This window comes from Ursus maritimus, unplaced genomic scaffold (assembly GCF_017311325.1).
Source record: "Ursus maritimus isolate PB19 unplaced genomic scaffold, ASM1731132v1 scaffold_25, whole genome shotgun sequence".
Classification (NCBI taxonomy): domain Eukaryota; kingdom Metazoa; phylum Chordata; class Mammalia; order Carnivora; family Ursidae; genus Ursus; species Ursus maritimus.
In genome coordinates this window covers 31,513,518-31,531,996 of record NW_024425008.1, presented here as the reverse complement: position 1 = coordinate 31,531,996, position 18,479 = coordinate 31,513,518, and the positions used below count along the sequence as shown (strand labels likewise).

Here is an 18,479-nt window from a genome sequence, read left to right as displayed (position 1 = left end):
CTCAGTTGTTAAGCATCTGCCTTCGGCTCAGGGCGTGATCCCAGAGTCCTGGGGATTGAGCCCCACAGCAGGCTTCTCCGCTGGAGCCTGCTTCTTCCTCTCCCACTCCCCCTGCCTGTGTTCCCTCTCTCACTGGCTGTCTCTCTGTCAAATAAATAAATAAAATCTTTTTAAAAAAACGAACTTTTGAGACTTCATCAAGATAAAAAGCTTCTGCACAGCAAAGGAAATAGTCAACAAAAAGAGGCAACTCACAGAACCGGAGAAGATATTTCCAAATGATATATCAGATAAAGGGCTGGTATCCAAGATCTATAAAGAACTTATCAAACTCAACACCCAAAAAACAAATAATCAAGTCAAAAAATGGGCATAAGACATGAACAGACACTTCTCCAAAGAAGACATACAAATGGCTAACAGACACATGAAAAAATGTTCAACATCATTAGCCATCAGGGAAATTCAAATCAAAACCACACTGAGATACCACAATATACCAGTTAGAATGGCAAAAATTAACAAGGTAGGAAACAACAAATGTTGGAGAGGATGTGGAGAAAGGGGATCCCTCTTACACTATTGGTGAGAATGCAAGCTGGTGCAGCAACTCTGGAAAACAGTATGGAAGTTCCTCAAAAAGTTAAAAATAGAGCTACCCTATGACCCAGCAATTACACTACTGGGTATTTACCTCAAAGATACAGAGGTAGTGAAAAGAAGGGGCACATGCACCCCAGTGTTCATAGCAGCAATGTCCACAATAGCCAAACTGTGGAAGGAGCTGAGGTGCCCTTCAACAGACGAATAGATAAAGAAGATGTGGTCTATTTATACAATGAACTTTTTTTATTTTAAATGAGAAATGAGAGGAGGTCATGTTTCTGGGGAAAGGAGATAATGGCAGCAATGCTACAGTCCATGGCTCAAGTATTATATTGCAAACACATGCTCTAAGGGGGTGGCAAGGAAACAATTTAAGCTAAGTTTGAGTTCTACTTTCCCCAAAGACCGTACACTTGGTTTTGAAGATTTACAATTTGGTTGATAAAAAAAAAATATGGGTTTTAAAAAATGATGAGCAGCTTTAAAAAAAAAGTTCAGTACTTTTTCTTGTATTAGACTGGTAAAGAGCTACAAAGTTCGATGGCAAGGATGTGGGAAAGCAGGTTCTGTCCTACATTGCTTGTGGAAGAGTTCATTGCTATGACCTCTTTGGAAGGCAACTAACAATATTTGCCAAATGCACATATCCTCTGACCCAGGGGATTTGGGACAAAATAATTCACTGCAGCATAATCTGCAGTGGTGAGAGCAATGACCTAAAATATCCAAGAGACTCGTTAAAAAATTATGGCATATCTTTCACCATGGAATATTTTAGTCATTGCTGTTTAGTTTACACAATAAAATAGCTCTGGAACTATACACTCGAAACTGGTAACACTGGTGGCCTGCGGGAGGGCGCTGGGTTGAAGGGATAGGGAGAGGGACTTACTTTCTTTTCTTCTTCTTCTTCTTTTTTTTTTTTTAAAGATTTTATTTATTTGACAGAGAGAGAGAGAGAGGCAGTAAGAGAGGGAACACAAGCAGGGGGAGTGGGAGAGGAAGAAGCAGGCTCCTAGAGGAGCAGGGAGCCTGATGCAGGGCTCCATCCCAGGACCTTGGGATTACGACCTGAGCGGAAGGCAGATGCTTCATGACTAAGCCACCCAGGAGCCCTGCCCTCACTCACTTTCTATACCTGATGAATGTATAACCTACTTCCACCTACAACCCCAACTGAAGCAAAAAAGTTTTCTGGTGGTAGAGAGTACACTAATAGTTTTGAACACACAGGAAACTTGAGATGAATCCTAACCAAAGAGTCATTAGTTATGATGGGAATCATTTCAAGAAAGTTCAAGAACTGAAGACCATCTGAACTCTCCCACACATGGTTTCTCTTCACACAGAACACAAGGCAAAAAGGAAGGGAAGGGTAAGAGCAAGACATCACAAAAAAGTCATGAAGCCAAGAAACTGGTAGGACAGACACTTTATTGTGGCTTGCTTGTCGTAAAACATTCAACCCTTCAACATGTACTTTTTTTTTTTCCTGGAGACCACAGCGCGATGCTCAAAGGCCTTTAGCCTCATCTTATGTCAGTCTACCCAATGGTTACCTACTTTATAGTTCAACTAGTTAGAGGAAAAAGTCAGAAAAATCTGGTCTTAACATCCCAAATTAAGAGCTGCAAGATTTGCAACCCATTCATATAAAGTGCTTATGTTCAGTGCAAAGAGGGCAGGCAGACTCAGAAGTGCAAGCAGATGCCAGGGAATGACTTTTCCTGGAAGACAGACAATTCTATGACTCGAAGAAGGAAAAACCATTTCATTTGTTAAACTCCCCCCAAAAGAGATCTAATATTTTCTTTGCAGTCTTTCCCCTCTCTATAGGACCAAAGCTCTGAATCGGACAGATGCTCATAATATTTGTTTTTTTTTACTATCAAAAAACCTGGTTCAGAGAGAAATCCATAGGGTCTAAGCACCAGAGATACTGACTTTGGCTTCCAGTTCCTGTTTGTCTCAGCAGCAAATGTGAGATCAACAGACTGAGCTCTGGCTGGTGGGAGGCTCAGAGCTGCAGAGCTTTCCTTAGGGCCCTCATTTGTAAATCCAAGACACTGAGGATGAACCTGGTGTGGGCACACAAGCCAGTGCATATGAAAGGAGTACTTCACCTGGTTTTCCATCAACTGGATGGGACCAATTCATCGTCCCCTTGTTCTGACTCTTATCTGCAGGCCCAACCCTTGACTCCCTCTGTGAAGACAAAGAAGTACACTGCCCTCTAGATGACCCTGGGCCTCTGCGTCTTCATCTTGGGGTCCTTTTGAGACTGTGGAGAAGCAGGAGAGAAGAGGAAGTGGTTTCCTAACCATTTTAAAGGGGTGCAAATAGGATCATAACTCAAACAGGTAGTCTAGCCATTTTAGTCCTAGGACCTTGGCTACCATTTCTCTCTCCTTTCTCGAAGAGGGAGCTGTGTTCTCTCTGTGGCAGGATAATTCACAGAAGCCAGCTCTGTGCTTGTCTGCAACCTCCCGGCGTTCTTGTTTGGAGAGGTTCACCTTTCTCTCCCTGTGGGATGGATGCAATGGGGCCCTGCCTGCCAGTGTGTGGGGCTCTGACCCCCTCACTGTGTGCATCAACAGCTTTCGGACGCCGGCACCTGAGGATTCTTCTGTTTGGACTTCCTTCCAAAGACTCCTGGTAATTCCTTGTGCTTGTGACAGGACATACGTGGACCAGTTTTATTCCACAGGTAGCACTTGCCCCAAGGCCATCTCTGAATTTGGGGAGGGGGAAGGAAGAAGTAAGAGGCAATCCTTTTGGTGCTGTTCTAGAATTCTCTGTAAAACCCTTTTAGTTATGAGGAGCTACTGAGCATCTCCACGTGGAGGGAAATGTGTACAAACAGGATGACCCGGGTTAAGAACCAAAACGCAGGAAAGGTTTTCAGACTGGCAGAAGTCTAAAGTAAAGTGCCTCTTTTTGGTGGTGGTGGGGGGAGTTTTGTTTGTTCAGAAATGCTTAGGCGTAAACATGAGTGCACAGGAGCGTGCACGCACACTCACTCTGAGGTAGAAAGAACTGGCCATCTCCAGACAAACACACAGATTCCACTATTTTACAGAAACATGGCACTTGCGTGGCGTGAAAGGTCCTATCCTTGCCCAAGATGGCAAGTAGGGTCCAATCCAGCTCTTTCCGACCTGGGGCAGAGCCAGGGAAGTCCCACTGCACAGGAGGAAAGAGGTAGAGCTCATCTCCGTCTCTCCCGTTCCACAGTATTCAGGCCCTGTTGCCCATTGTCACTTCCTGGAGCCTGAGCCGTGGGCACCCCGGGTGTGGCTTGTCAGAAGCCACTGGGCGCAAATGTCTTGCACTACTGCATCCCCGCTGCTCTTGGCAGCCTGCTGCACCTGCTGGACGAGCACTGTGGCGCGTGAGTGTTCTTGCTTCACGGCAATCAGGTAGGCAGAACGCAGTTTGCAACATGTCAGGTATGCCTGAACCTGGCAATGGGGAAGAAGAGACAGCCAGAAAGAAACCATCATGGATGACAAAACAACGCAGAGCTGTGACCCAGAGCTCAGCAGACGAAAGATCACTTCTCACCTACCAAATTAATGATTGGGTTCTTGTCTTTCCTTTCACTGTAGCAACGCTTTAAAGATTCTGGACATTAAGCTATTATGCTGTGTTATTTTATAATGATTAAAAATAACCTAAGAATTTTAAAAAGAAGAAAGCAGGCGGGTGGGCAGAGTCTGGCCTCTATCTATTGCTTCTGAGGCCCTCCTCCTCACTGCGCTGGGCTCTCTAGCTTCCTCTTCGCTTCAGAGTCAGCACTGTCACTGCCCACGAGTCAGGATTTTATAGTTGCTTGGGTAATGATTTGATTGATGCGTGTTTCCTTGGCTAGATTTTAAGCTCCACAAGGACAGGAATGGCGTCTGCTTTTTCTACTTCCTGTACTTGTGGTGCCTAGTGCATGGCCTGGCATGCGGTATGAACTGAATAAATATGCATTAAGTCAATGAATGAATGAATGGCTGAAATACTGTATCTCTTCCTTACTATGGGCACACAGATTTCCCTTTCACTATTTTTCTGTTTTGACCTCTGAATTTAAAATCTTGTAACTGGAAATTCAGGTATGAACATGCACATACATAATCAGAAAAGGTCTAATTAAGGTCTAATCCCACACTGACTTGACTTTTGCTGTTTGGATCAGAGGCGTCTCAGTTTTGGGTGTGAGGGGTGTCTCTCTTGCACTCTGGAGGCCCTCCATCTCATAAACCCCCAGCTTGATGGAGACTAGAGCTCATGCCTTTCCTGGCCCCAATGTCACCAGCACATTGCTGGTTGGCCAGTGTTCTAGGCCGGTCAACAGCAAGGCCCTCATGAGCTGCCTCAGAGCTTCCGGCAGCAGTTGCCTTTCTGCTGTGACAGTCCCTTCTGGTGGTTGGAAGGGACTCCTCTCTCTTGTTTCAACCTTCCACCTTCTTTTTTGTTTTGGTCGCTGAAGTCTATCTTAAGCTCAACTACAGATAATCTCCTAAAGCTAGAAGATGCTGGATGTTCTCTAAGCTTACTAAGTAATCAAGTCCTGCTGTCTGGGTATCTACCTGCTGCCCCAGGCTGTTTGCTCTCACCCAGGCCTTGAGCTCTACTTAGCACCTATGTGCTTTAAACATAATATCACAAGTTGGCAGGCAAAATTCCTACCTAGAGAAGGAGGGCATTTTGCTAGAAAGTCTGGAATAGGAACTGAGTAAGGCTGGTTTTTGGCAAGACCCTGTGGCCCGAGATCACTTACATGCATGAGAATAGCTGTTGAGAGAAAAGCACCTGAAAAAGTAAGAACTGTCGAGATTTTAATGCATGTCTTTCCCAGGGCCACAGCCTCTGCCCTATTGAGGGGGAGGCTCACTGAAGGCTTGGAAAAGGACTGCGGTTTGGGACTCAGGGAATCGGGGTGTCTGGCCTGGCTGCTGGATTCTCATGATTCTGAAAAAGTACTTCTCTACAATTCAGAATATCAGAATTCCATCCTTTCCATATGAGGTCATCTGGTGCTGCATGCATAAATGAAGAAATGCTCAGAACATGTGCTCCCTGACCCGTCGATGAAAGAAGGCCCGGCAAGTTCAGTCCAGGGATTAGCAATACTATCACAGGGAGCAGCTCTGTGGTTGGGTAAGAAGCCTCATGCTGTGCCTGACATTAGTTTTCTTCATAAGGGACTCAGCTGCCAGATCTTCCCACTGCTAGTGGCCAGGGTGGTCTGGCTTGGTTTTCCTATACCTCTGCTGGCCTGTGGGCCTTCCTCCGGAGGGTGGGTGGATCAGCCTGTGGCTAGGCACAGGCAGGAGCCGCTGGGAGTACTATTCTGGCTGGCACTCCTTGCAGAAGCACTGATTTCCTACTCAATAGGGAAGAGCTCACTGACCTCAGGCAAGTAGCCTGCTCTGGAGAATGAGACGTGAATGGTGGCTGTTGCTCAAGGGCTGGGCAGGGTTTTTTCCTTCCTGTACAGGGTACCCATTTCCCTCCAGGATAACGAAATGCCTACCCACTCTGAGAACCTCATTCAGTCAGTCAACCTGAAGATAGAAATGAAGGATTTCCTTGGGGTCTCTGAGAAAAGCTCTGCATGAAAATGGAGGCATGAAGAGGTAGGAAGGCAAAGGCTTATGAGGTCAATGTTTGTGTGTGCTCCATCTATTTTCTCCCTCGGCACCCCTGGCTGGGCCCCAGCTCCACCTCTGGATAACAAAGAAGTGGAGATTCCGGTTGAATGGAACAGTTGTGGGGAGCAATGGATAAAGGTGAAAAGGTAAGCCCAAGGTGCTGCTCATGACATGACCAGGGTTGGAGATGTTTCTGCTCACCTTGTTGTCATCACTGTGTATCGCCTGGATCAGGCCCTCCAGCTCCTGTGCCGGAGAGAAACAGTGGTCGTGAGAGGAGGAAGAGTCCCCAGTGTGGGAGCTGACGCCCAATCCAGCCTCAGCCTGCTCGTTCTCTTTTAAACTCAACTTCTGCTATAAGAGCACCAAAGGAAATCTAATGATTAGCACCAGGCTTGGGAATTTGAGGGGAAAGAACAGCTCCCAAGAGGACTGTCCTTGGCCTTCACAAGAAGATGTGACTCTGTTTACCCCACTAAGAAGCCACAGGGGGATGATTTCATGGGCAACATGCTCAAAGGCCATCCCAGACCCACCCTGACCTCCTCTACAATCAGAGGGAGAAGCTCAAATTGGTCTGTCCACTGGTGCATGTTAGACAATGGATACTGAGGGACACCTTCCGGGAGTAGAGGTTGATAACCACGAATCTTCTTTCCAGAGAAGGGTTGATTCAGGCTGAGACCATTATTACAGAGAAGTCAGAAAGATAAAGGGATCTTGCAGAGTTCCAATACATTATGAGTATACCACGGGGAACAGAAAAACCAAGAGGAGGATGTGAAGACAATGAAATAGACGGAGGAGCCAAGAGGCACAGGAGTGCGCGTACCTGGGGTGGAATTCTCTTGAATGCTTCCAAGCAGTTCAGGAGGATGGTGTCCCCGTCACTTGTGGCTGCCATGCCTGACTCGCTGACACACTTGAGCAGTTGCTGGATTTCACTGTATTTCTCCCTCTCCACCAGCTGCCGGGCGGCTCTGCAGTAGGTGGCGGCGGCGTCCAGCTGGAAGTCCTAGAAGAGAGCACAGCACGGGGGCTTAGGGGAGCAGGGGCACCAGCAGTAGGAAGGAAGGCAACATTTAAAAAGCCCCCACTCTGCTTGGTGTGGATAAACCACGCTGATTGCAGTCATAACAGAAACACTCCTACGACACACAAACAAAAACAAGCAAAAAGTTCCTCTTTGGAAGGAGGCAGACATTTCAGGAAGCAACCATAAGCATCGTAACCTTGATATCTAACGTGGGATACCTCACTGCAGTGCCACTTTCTGAAAATACTCTCATCAATTCCCAAGGCTGGGTTGTTCTTCTTCTAATGAGCCACCTTTGTCTTAGGAAAGGGATGTTGAGGGTTGGTATTTGCTGCTTGGACACTTGGTGCTCTGCCAAGAGATGCCTTGGTATTTGGAAACAGACCAATTCACCAAAAGACTGATCTGTTAGAAACTACCAGATAAACACTTTAAGCCCGATCTACGATAATCCTTGACAGAGTCTGAGAGGAGCTGTGGCTCTTCCTGTCCACCGGGGGTATGTGGCTGTGGAGAGCTTTTTCCAACACTGAAATAGGTGGAAAAGAAAGGAATCAGTCCGATTACTCATGAAGCCATTAATCCTCGACACAGACACAATGCGTTCCAGACCCCACTTGCCCAGAGAGTGATGGTCCTTAGGGCGTCTGTGCGAACTGTCTGGTGGGGCGGAGGGCGGGGGGGTGTGGGGAGGTTGTGTGGAGAAACTCTGACCCTTGTGGTTTCAGTGCCCTGTTCCACTCTGCCACAGTCACACCTGCGTCCTCTGACCACAAGCACAGAAAAGATAGTCCTTGAGCCAACTCCTAGGCAGATGGATGGAGGGGCAGCCATTGATGCTGATGGCCCTTCCTGCTGCACAGGACCCCCGCCAGGCCCCTGCCACATCCTTCAGCCCTGCTCCCCTCAGAGGGCGAGCAGAGCCTATGCAGGGAACAGCTGCAGGGAACTGTCTAGACCTGGTTTCAGGTATTTATTTGATAGCTCTTGATGAATTTGTCACTGGTTACTTGGTTTTGGCAAAGTACCCAAGAATCTTGAATCTGACACGGTTCTGTAACAGCCACCTTGACTTCATTCGTGACGTATTATGTATATCTGCATCCCTTGGGATAAAAGTTTTCTGAAGAATAATCTTTCATGGAACTGCAGTCAGGTGCTGATTGCCCTTAGTACAATCTCGAGTGATTCAAGTCATACCTGCAGAACACGGAATGCAATTCCAAAACCATCTTCCACATTTTTCCCTCCTAGCATGACCTGAAAAGGAGAGGGAAATGTGCTTAAAGACAATAATTATGGAGTAGCCCCTCTATCAAGAAAGAGGGGCCCCATTTATTCAACAAATATTTGTTGAGACTCCAAGTGCCAGGCACTAGGGATACAAGAGTAATCAAAATGGACTTGATCTCCAGCCTTCTGTGGTTCACTTTCTAGTGGGAAGGCAGCCTTCAAATGAACAACTGGAATACTAACCAGACGGTAACAACTGTGATAAGCTTCTGAAAGAGAAGAACAGTCTGTCAGAGGTCTGAAACATTCGTATGTACCTTGCAGGCAACATCCATTTTCATGTGGTTATTTCCAAAGAGAGTTGGCAGAGGCAAGGTTGTGATTTGAGAGGTCCCAGCACTTTCACACCGATGTAAGAATCTGGTCACTTCCATCTGCAGCTGAAGTGTGTTCATGTGCCTATGGTGACAGGAGACGCACAGCTGAGCCTCATGAGGGGCTTCAGGAGTGACTAGGGCCAGGTGACTGAGACATCATGAGAAGATGGCATTGGAAAAGGCAAAAGAAATGATATGGTAGGAGAAGAGATCCAAAATGCCCTCTTAGCAGTTATGACAAGACAAAAAGGGTGGCCTGGTGCCCTGTACAGAGGTGCCTCAGCGTGGCAAGCTGCTCCGTGGAACTGGATAAAGTCCAGTTCCTGAATCAGTTAAATATTTATGAAGCACCTATGTGCTGCAGACAACAGAGGTCAAGAGGGACATGAACCCTGCCCTCACAGAGTTCATAGGCTAGAGGAGAGATGAATAATGAATGAACACATAAAATATTTAGCCACTGGGCCTATGAAGGTGATAAAGGCGGGGTGCAGCATTTAGTTTAGATGTCGTGTTGTAAGCAGAGGGAGTGAATGGATAAGCCAGCATAAAGACTGAGAGGAAGGAAGGGCTTGGTGTGTGGAGGAGCCCCCAGGAGGCCAGCATGATTGCTGCTCAGCAAGGGAGAAGGAAGGAGTGTGAGAGGAAGATGGAAATGGGGGCGGGCCAACATTTCACAGGACCTCTTTCGCCTGCCTACTGGAAGGGGTCTAGTTCTAATACTTCCCCTGCTCTCTTCCTATGAGCTCCTCTGTAGGCTCTCCAGGCTTGTACTGGCCATTGTCACTCAGGAATGTTTCCCTTTATTTATTTATCTTTTTTAAAGATTTTACTTATTTGAGAGAGAGAGGGAGAGAGCGTGTGCACACACAGAGAGGGAGAAGCAGGCACCCCGCTGAGCAAGGAGCCTGATGTGGGGCTCAATCCCAGGACCCTGGGATCGTGACTTGAGCCAAAGGCAGACGCTTAACCGACTGAGCCACCCAGGTGCCCCAGGAATGATTGCCTTTAGATATGCGGTTCTCTTTCAAGGGTTCAGGAATGGACAAGAGAAGCTTCATCACCAACAGACACTCCATTCCAGCCTTTCTGCCCACTCCAACTGTTCCCTGAGCCTCGGGCTACCTTGACACATCAGCTGCAGTCATCTTCTTTTGGAAGAAGGTGGTTTTCTTCCTTCTGGTGCCGCGGGAGGTATCTTGGAGGTAGATCTTCAGGTGGTCCTTGGCCTTAAGCAGCCACGAGAGCTTCTCTCCCAGTTCCGTGTAAGTCTTTGCTTTGTGACTGAAGAACCGGATACAAGTCATGGCAGCCCGGACTTGGTCCTGGAAGAGAAAATGAACATTCAGGTCAAGTGAGATCAGGGATATTGGAGGGTATGGGTGTGAGCAGAATTCTGACCTGATTTCCACCTATGAAACCTGGTTGCCAGCACCCACTTCCATCACCAGATGCACACTATTTTATATCAATTATTCCTAAGCCCGAGGAATTCTAAAGCAAACTGGCTGAGCTCCTGGGAAGGACTTTATTCCACCGCAGAAGAGATCTTTGAAAAGGATACTTCTGATTCTCCATTCAGCTTGGCTTCGCTCTTTGGCTTTGAATGGTTCAATTTCTGTGACTTAGTGGTGCAATCCTTGGACAGATTGGGAGAAACCTGGTCCCTCTCCCTTTATACATCTTCTCTAAAAACACTTCTCCATCCATTCCTTACGAATTCTGTATTCATGCCTCATGCTTATCTTAAAATTGCCACAGACCTCTTTTTCACCTTCACGATCCTTGAATTCTGAAGAATGCTGTTACTGACAAGGTTAAGGTTTGCCTCTTTGGGATGGGGATGGAAATCCTAATATTATTCAACAATGCTAGAGAGCCACATGGATTTGCTCTAGGGTTGGTCAAAGAATGAGGCCAGGGACCAAATGACAGTCTTGTTCCCTCATCTTGGTGACTCTCCCTGCATGGCCGGGTGTCACCAACAGAGGTAGAGGGCAGGAAGGGGCTATTACCTTCATAAACTGCTGCAGCTCGTATAGAATGTGGTAGTAGTTCTTCTTCTGTAAATGTTGGCAGGCAGCTATCAAGTACTTTCCCCAGCTCTCTAAGGTTGGATCAATGGACTCAAGCAAGTTCTCCAAAGTGTGTAGCTTCCCACTTTTATAGCTTGGCTGGAAAATGCCTTCTATGAAGACTTCTGGAGGACTCTCCTGGAACAAGGCAAGGCAAAAAGTCGTCTTGAGCCTGCTTCCGGCACTGTCTCAGACCCACCCTGGATTTCCTTCCATTAACACATCTTTGGCTTCCTTCTATAGTGGTGTTTCTTAACTTTGTATGTGTCACAGATACCTTTGAGAATCCCACTCTAGTGACTGCTCCACGTCTCTCCTTTGCTGAGATTTCTCTTCCGTGATTGTCTCTTAAACCCATTCTTTTTTTTTTTTTTAAAGATTTTTATTTATTTATTTGTCAGAGAGAGAGAGAGAGTGAGAGAGACTGAGCAAGCAGGTGGAGTGGCAGGCAGAGGAAGAAGCAGGCTCCCCACTGAGCAAGGAGCCCGCTGCGGGACTCGATCCAGGACCCTGGGATCATGACCTGAGCCAAAGGCAGATGTTTAACCAACTGAGCCACCCAGGCGTCCCTCTTAAACCCATTCTTATCTAGCTTTTGCACCCACCACTCCACCGAAATTGCCCCTTACATCACCAATGACCTCTAAATTGTTAAATCTAAAATCTCTGTCTTGTTTTCCACCTGAATTATCAAGAGCTTTTGCTACAGCTGATGGCTTCCTCCTCCTGAAAAATTTTCTTTATTTGGCTTCTAGGAAACCACCCTCTCCAGGTTTTCTTTCTACTTCTCCAGCTACTCCTTCTCCATCTTCTTTGGTGATTCCTCCTAATTTTCTCAGCACTTAGGAGGAACCTCTTTTCTTCCTATACTCACTCTTTTGGTGATTTCATATAATCTCATGGCTTTAAATCTATTTGCTGATTATGCCTAGATCCCTATTTCCCCCTTGTTCATTCCTCCCGAATTCCAGAAGGAGATATTCAACTTATACCCAACTGCCTACTCCGAATGTCCTCTTGGGTGCCTCATACACTTAATACACCTAAAACTACACTCTGGTTGTTTCTTCCAAATCTCTTCTTTCTGTAGTATTTCCCTTCTCAGATGGCAATTTTGTTTTTCTAGTTGTTCAGGTCAAAAACAGTCAAATCCGCCCCCCCTGCCTCAGCACCCAAAATCAAATTCATTAGCAAATTCTACTGGCTCTACCATCAACCTACACACAGTATCTGCATCTATCTGGCCACTTCTCAACCTCTCAATGTACCACCCTGGCCAAGTCATCGTTGCCACTTGCCTGAATTTTTGCAATGGCCTCCTCCCTCATCTACTACCTTCTGTCCTGTCTCTTTTTTGTCTAATGCCAACCAATTAACCTGAGTTATTCTGATAAAACATAAGTCACATCACGTTATTCCTCTGCTCAAAATCTTCTAATGGTTTTCCTCACTCATTGTAAAGTCCAAGCCCTCATAATGTCCACAAGGCCCTATATGACCCCTATATGATTGGACCCCTGTTACCTTTCTGACCTTATCTGCTCCTACGCTTTTCCCAGCTCACTCTGCTCAAGTCACCTTGGCCCTTGCCTTTGCTACTCCCTTCGCTGGGACTGTGCTTCCTCCAGAATCTCCCAAGCTCACTCCCCACCTCCTTTAGGCCTCTACTGAGTGTCCCCTTCCCTGGGCATCCTTTCTAAAACTCCCCAACCATCCCTGACCTCTCCCCTGCTTTATTTTTCTTATTACTCATCACCTATACTATAGATATTATTTACCTTGTTTATTGTCTGTCTCCCTGCTATGATGTAAGTTTTATGAGAGCAGATATTTTTGTCTATTTTTTTTCACAGTGCCCAGAGTAGTCCTTAGCTTTTCAATAAGTATTTCTTGGATGATCAAGTAAGTGATAAACACCATGGACCAACTCCTCAGGAAGGTGCACACACATACAAATCCCCTCCCTTCTGAAGCTCACCTGTGGTTCAGAGACCCTGTATCACAAACCCGCATTCCATAGTCATAGAAAAAAAATCATCCGGGCATTTAGACTTTAGACTAATGGAGGGTAAAGAATGGCCATAAACTCATGTTAGTATAGCCATGTTGGCCTAATAACACTGGGTACAAGCTGCTTAGAACTGGAGGAGTTCTGAGTTTTCACAACATCCATGGTAGCTGAGGACTCCTTTCCTGATTCTAGCTGTTCCTAACTCAGAAACCCAGACCTAATCTAAAAATTTTAGGACAGACTTTAAAAGGCAGGGGAATCATTCCATAGAAAAGGTGAAATTTCTCAGAACAGCAATATGTTAAAAACTTTCATTTCATCTATTTATCTACTCAACTCATTCATTCATAACTGGCTCTATGTCTGGCATCAGAAGACACAGAGAAGTAAGATAAAAGCTTTCTTGGTCCAGAAAGGATGACACAGTTATAAACAAACAGTTGCAATGCGTGGGATAAATGCAATAACAGAGCTGTATTCTAGATACAGTGGTGGTATACAGGAAGAGGTTCCTAATGTTGCTTGTGTGTTCTATGAATGCTCAACAGAGAGGGTTTGAGAGGATAAACGGAAGTTTTCCAAGAAAACAAAGAGGGGCAAGGTTAGGGGGAACAGCACATGCAGGTTCATTGAGGTCAGAAAGGGCAAGGTACAATCAGGAAAATTAAATAATTTGGTAAGTCTGGAATGTAGGGCATACATAGACCTTGCGGTGAAAATGAACGGGATAAATGAGGGGGCCTGATCTCGGTGGTCCTGTATGCATGCTAAGGAATTTGGACTTCATCTTGTGGCCATGGGGATCTCCTGAGGGTCTTTTGGAGACGGGAATAACATGAACTATGAATAACATCAATAACATATATTATGTTTTAGAAAGCTCACTCTGGGACAGTGTGACAGATAAAGGGGTGAAAACGGCAGGGAATGAGGCTAGCAAAGAACACCTTCCAGGCTCCAGCCATTCAGTTGTAGTTTTCACAATGTGTTTTTCTGTTGTTCCCTACCTGCTTGAGAATTAAGATATTTCAGTTCAAGGGTAACCGTGATTATACTCCTATAAAAAGAAGGCTTCTTTCCTCGCTCGGCCAATGTAAAGCAAGGTAATGCTGTTGTCAGCTTCTACCAAGATAAGTAAGTAAGCAGCTTAACTCTCTGGACTAGTCAACAGTTAGAAGAAACAGAACTGGTTGATTTCCACTCTCAATCTGTGATTGGGAGAAGCAACTTAACCTCAAAACTCATTTAGAAACTGAAGAAAAGGAAAAAAATAGCAGTTAAACTCTAATTAAAATAATTCTTACTTTATTCTTGAAACCTGGTTAGTAGTTACCCTGTAGGGGTATAGTTACCATGATTATGAACAGCTGACTTCACTTAGAGCAATCCTAGAAGATATGTCCATTTATAAACTTTCATTGGCTGCCATTTTGAATCAGGGCAGCAGACTGAAATTAAAGCATGAACTCCTTTAATTTCCTATGACATTTGGTACAGATCAGCCAATTCCTCAGAAAGTATTGATGGAACTTTCTGATAAAAAAACAAATGCCAAAGAGTCATGGTGAAACAGAATCCTGATTTTGCTTAACAATAGCTCCACAGAAATAATTCACTTCAGAAGTGCCTTTGCCTCCTGTGAGAGGAGGGCAGAGGATGTCAGAAAAAGGGAAAGCTCTCTCCTTCCATTAGATATTTGGGGCCCAAATACAGGATCATGGGTGTTTCCTGGCCCTTGTAACACTCTAAGTGGATTAGCAGCTAAGTCAGCAGTGGGACACAGTCCCAGGGCAGGTGGGAGGTGTGTAGAAACAGAGAGGTAAAGCAATTTGGTCAAGGTCACACCACTTACACCAACCATCTCATTCCAGAGACCATGCTCTCAACTACTGTTTGATTCTGCTGTATGTTTTGGGAGAAGGGATGAAATTTGTCATTGCCAGTCAGAAGGGCAATCTGGATCCAGGTTAAGACTTATTGCCCATATATCAAATCTAATTTGGGTGGACAGATTTTCCATTTTGATCTGACTCTACCAGAAATGATCTCACAGCTCAACAGTGGGTTAAGTTTCAGGGGGTTTATTGAACCCCCGCCCCCCTTAGAGCTGAGTGGGCCAACCCAGATGGGCAAAGTAGGTCCTGCACTTTGAGAGGTCAGTTTGTGTGCCCCACCTTGTTGAGCAGGTGGAGCAAGGCTTCCCGCATGCAGCTGTGCCTCATGTAGAAGCTGATGATGGCCAGGTTGGTGCTATAGTTGTGCAGGTAGAAGAGGCATTCTTGGTAGTAGCTGTTGTTCATGATCTTCCCTTCAGGAATCACCTCCAGAGAGAGGCTCTGGGTCCGAAGTGTAGCTTCCAGTTCTTTCAAGGTAGCAAAGTAATCATCATCTTGCTGACGGGAAAGGAGAGAGTGCAAAAGAAAAATAAAACTCAGTAAATTCTTAGCAGCCTCTGAAAATACTGCTGTCAAAGAATATTTAGAAACGTGGAAGTAGCCTTACAATACAGTTTGAAGGGCAGAAAAACAGGCAGGATACAAAATTTTCCATATTATAATACCATGTTTCATTCAAAAACATAACATAGAAAATTCGCCAAAATCTAAACATTACTTAAGTCTGGGTATGGGATTAAATGTCATTTTTATCATTTTAAAAATACTTTTCCGTAGTTTGCTTTTTTTTTTTTTAAATTGACTTTGTATTACTTATCTAACCATATATAGTTACTACCTAATTATGTATAATGGAAAGAACAAAATCTAAACCTGGCAGCTCTGAGCCAGGACTGCCACTATAAGCTGAGTGGAAGGTGATCCTCTTCCCAGGTCATTACTGCTGCTGGGCCTTCTTCCTCCCTGAACTGACCTTTCCCCTGTTATGTTCTTACCAAGGATAGGAGTGGCCTCACTGTGGACTCCAGGTACTCAACCACATCCTGTACCAGTCTTGAGCCGTGACTCAGCTGATTGAGGTCAAAAGGAGGCTTCAGACATCGGCCGAACTTCTCCCGTGCAGCAGTGAGGTTCCCAGCTTTGAGGCAGGCCATGCCCCAAGCATGCCATGCTCCAGTGGGATCGAGGCCAGTCTTTGTGGAGATCTGGAAGAAAAATTGCTCCTTTTAGTGAGAAGTACCTAAATCCAGGCCTGAAAATGCCAAAGACCTAGTCTTTCCCATTGTTGCCAATCATCTTCCTCCTCCATCACCCTACCTGCCATTACTGCCAAACTGTCAAACTTGTCATGCCCTAGATACTTCCCCATGACCAAGGACAACTGAGAGATGACAATACCCATTTGCAAGGCTAGGCAAAGGCAACTCATTACAGTTGGGTAGAAGTAAGCTTTGTCTTCGTCTCACCTCAACACCCAGTTGGTAGTACTCAGCTTCCAAAAGCTGGTTCCTTAGCCTGGTTACTGCAGCCGGCTGCAGAATCTGGTCCAGAGGTGGCACGTGGCGATAGGAAGCAGCAACTAAGATATTCAGCACATCCACCTTGCTGATGTAGCTACAGGGAGGGAAGGGACGAGGCAATGAGGCTCCAGAGTCTTACTAAAAATAGTTGCTGCTTACAAGTTTTCTTTTTCTTTTTTTTAGATTTAATTAAATTAATTTATTTGACAGAGAGCGAGCAAGCATGAGAAAGAGCACAAGCAGAGAGAGTGGCAGGCAAGAGGGAGAGGGAGAAGCAGGCCCCCTGCAGAGCAGGGAGTCTGATGCGGGGCTCGATCCCAGGACCCTGGGATCATGAAGGCAGAAGCTTCAAGCCTGAGCCACCCAGGCGCCCCTGCTTACAAGTTTTCTATTTCAATTCCAATGTGAAAGGTGAAAATGAGAATTGAGGGGTATGTAAACACTGTGAGAGAAGGCTCTGGAGTCATACTCTGAATTCAACTCTATCACTCAGCAGCTCTATGACCCTGGGCAAGTTAGTTAACTCTTCTCTGCCTCAATTTACTCATCTGTTAGATGGATACAATAACAGAGAATTTTAGGGTGAAATGAAATAGCTCAAGTAAAAGGGTTTAGGATTAAGTCTAGAATTTTGTAGGTATTCATTAAATATTAGATATTAATACTCAAAGTAGGAATGCTCACAAGGAGGAGACCCAATTACCCACTTGCTTTCTGGTTCTTTAGAACCCTGTTTGCGTGGGAGAGAGCACAGAGCCTGAGGCTATCTCCATGGCCTGCACTCCTACTCAGTATGGAGTTCACATCACTACCATTGCCTGGAGGTGCTGCCAGGCAATCACATGGATTCTAGTCTTCTGGACTTGACATCGTCTCCCTGTGCTAAGAATGACGGCCACCTTTGATATTACTCCTGACACCTGGTGACTGCAAAAATCTTATAGGAACAGAGAGCCCAGAACGCTGGGTCACTCTGTCCAGTGCTGCCTTGAAACAGTCCTACACTCAAAGTTCTTGAATTGTATATATTATACAATACATATTACACAGTAAATATATTATGCAATATATGTTATAATCTAGTCAAAAAACCTGTGGATCCTGACTTAGCCACCAATTTCTCTGGAAAGGGATTCAGTACATCAGTCATTTTCAACTAGTGGGAATGGGGCAAAGGAGAGTATACTCTGTAAATGCAAATTTGGTATCACAACGTACTGTACATTTTTAATAGGTAATGTGAGTTCTGTTTTTAAACATTTATTTATTTATTTATTTATATGTCTACTAGAAGGAACAAGGAGTTAAAAACAGTGAAAAAATACTCCACAAATCACACATGAGAGGTGAATCCACTACCATTAGCAAACCTGCACGAAGGAAGTAATCCTCTAGAATGGGTGTGTGAATCCAGAATTGGGGAAAAAGAATGTGTAATTTGAAACCATTGCTGTACACTGTCAAGAGACGTGCCCAGCATCTGGGGATGAGAATCCTACCAAAGTAAGCACTTTCTTAATTTCTGTTGTCTACAGCCTAGAGAGGATATCTCCTCCATTTATATTTGATTTTGAAGGAAGTACAGGACTTGACGTTAGATTTGTTTTATCCCCCAATCTGAATACTTTTTTCTTTTAATAAGATTTTATCTCATTTACATTACTGATATCTGAGATAATTTAGATATATTTTTATTTTTGTCTTAAATTCTACTTTTTGCTATACCAGAGTGGTTTTTGTTCTTTTCTCCTCTTCTGGTAGATTGGTAGATTTTTGGTTCTTTTCACGGTTATTTTAAAAAACCTTACTTGGGGCACCAGGTGGCTCAGTCGGTTAAGCATCTGCCTTTGGCTCAGGTCATGATCCCAGGGTCCTGGGATGGAGCCCCAGGTTGGGCTCTCTGCTCAGCTGGGACTGCTTCTCCCTCTTCCTTTGTGTGTTCTCAATCTCTCTCTCTCTCTCTTGCTCTCAAGTAAATAAAATATTTTAAAAAAATTAAAAAAGTGAAAAACTTCAACATATACCCATTTCTTCATTTATTAACTTGAAAAATGATGTAGAATCTATTGTCTCTTGATAGG

General features: G+C 45.0%; 1 protein-coding gene across 1 annotated transcript in view; it reads right to left on the bottom strand.

The window, feature by feature from the left end:
- Nucleotides 1-2,023: 2,023 nt before the first annotated feature.
- The window catches only part of ZFYVE26 (zinc finger FYVE-type containing 26), a 64,593-nt gene continuing 48,137 nt past the window's right edge, over nt 2,024-18,479 (bottom strand). Inside the window, exons 33-42 of the mRNA XM_008700502.2 lie at nt 16,345-16,492; nt 15,874-16,083; nt 15,158-15,376; nt 10,913-11,110; nt 10,023-10,222; nt 8,838-8,979; nt 8,488-8,547; nt 7,084-7,266; nt 6,453-6,497; nt 2,024-4,067 (exon numbers count right to left, since the gene is read on the bottom strand). Of these exons, the coding sequence (XP_008698724.2) occupies nt 3,864-4,067; nt 6,453-6,497; nt 7,084-7,266; nt 8,488-8,547; nt 8,838-8,979; nt 10,023-10,222; nt 10,913-11,110; nt 15,158-15,376; nt 15,874-16,083; nt 16,345-16,492 (1,609 nt within the window). The 3' untranslated portion in view covers nt 2,024-3,863. The remainder of the gene's footprint in view (nt 4,068-6,452; nt 6,498-7,083; nt 7,267-8,487; nt 8,548-8,837; nt 8,980-10,022; nt 10,223-10,912; nt 11,111-15,157; nt 15,377-15,873; nt 16,084-16,344; nt 16,493-18,479) is intronic.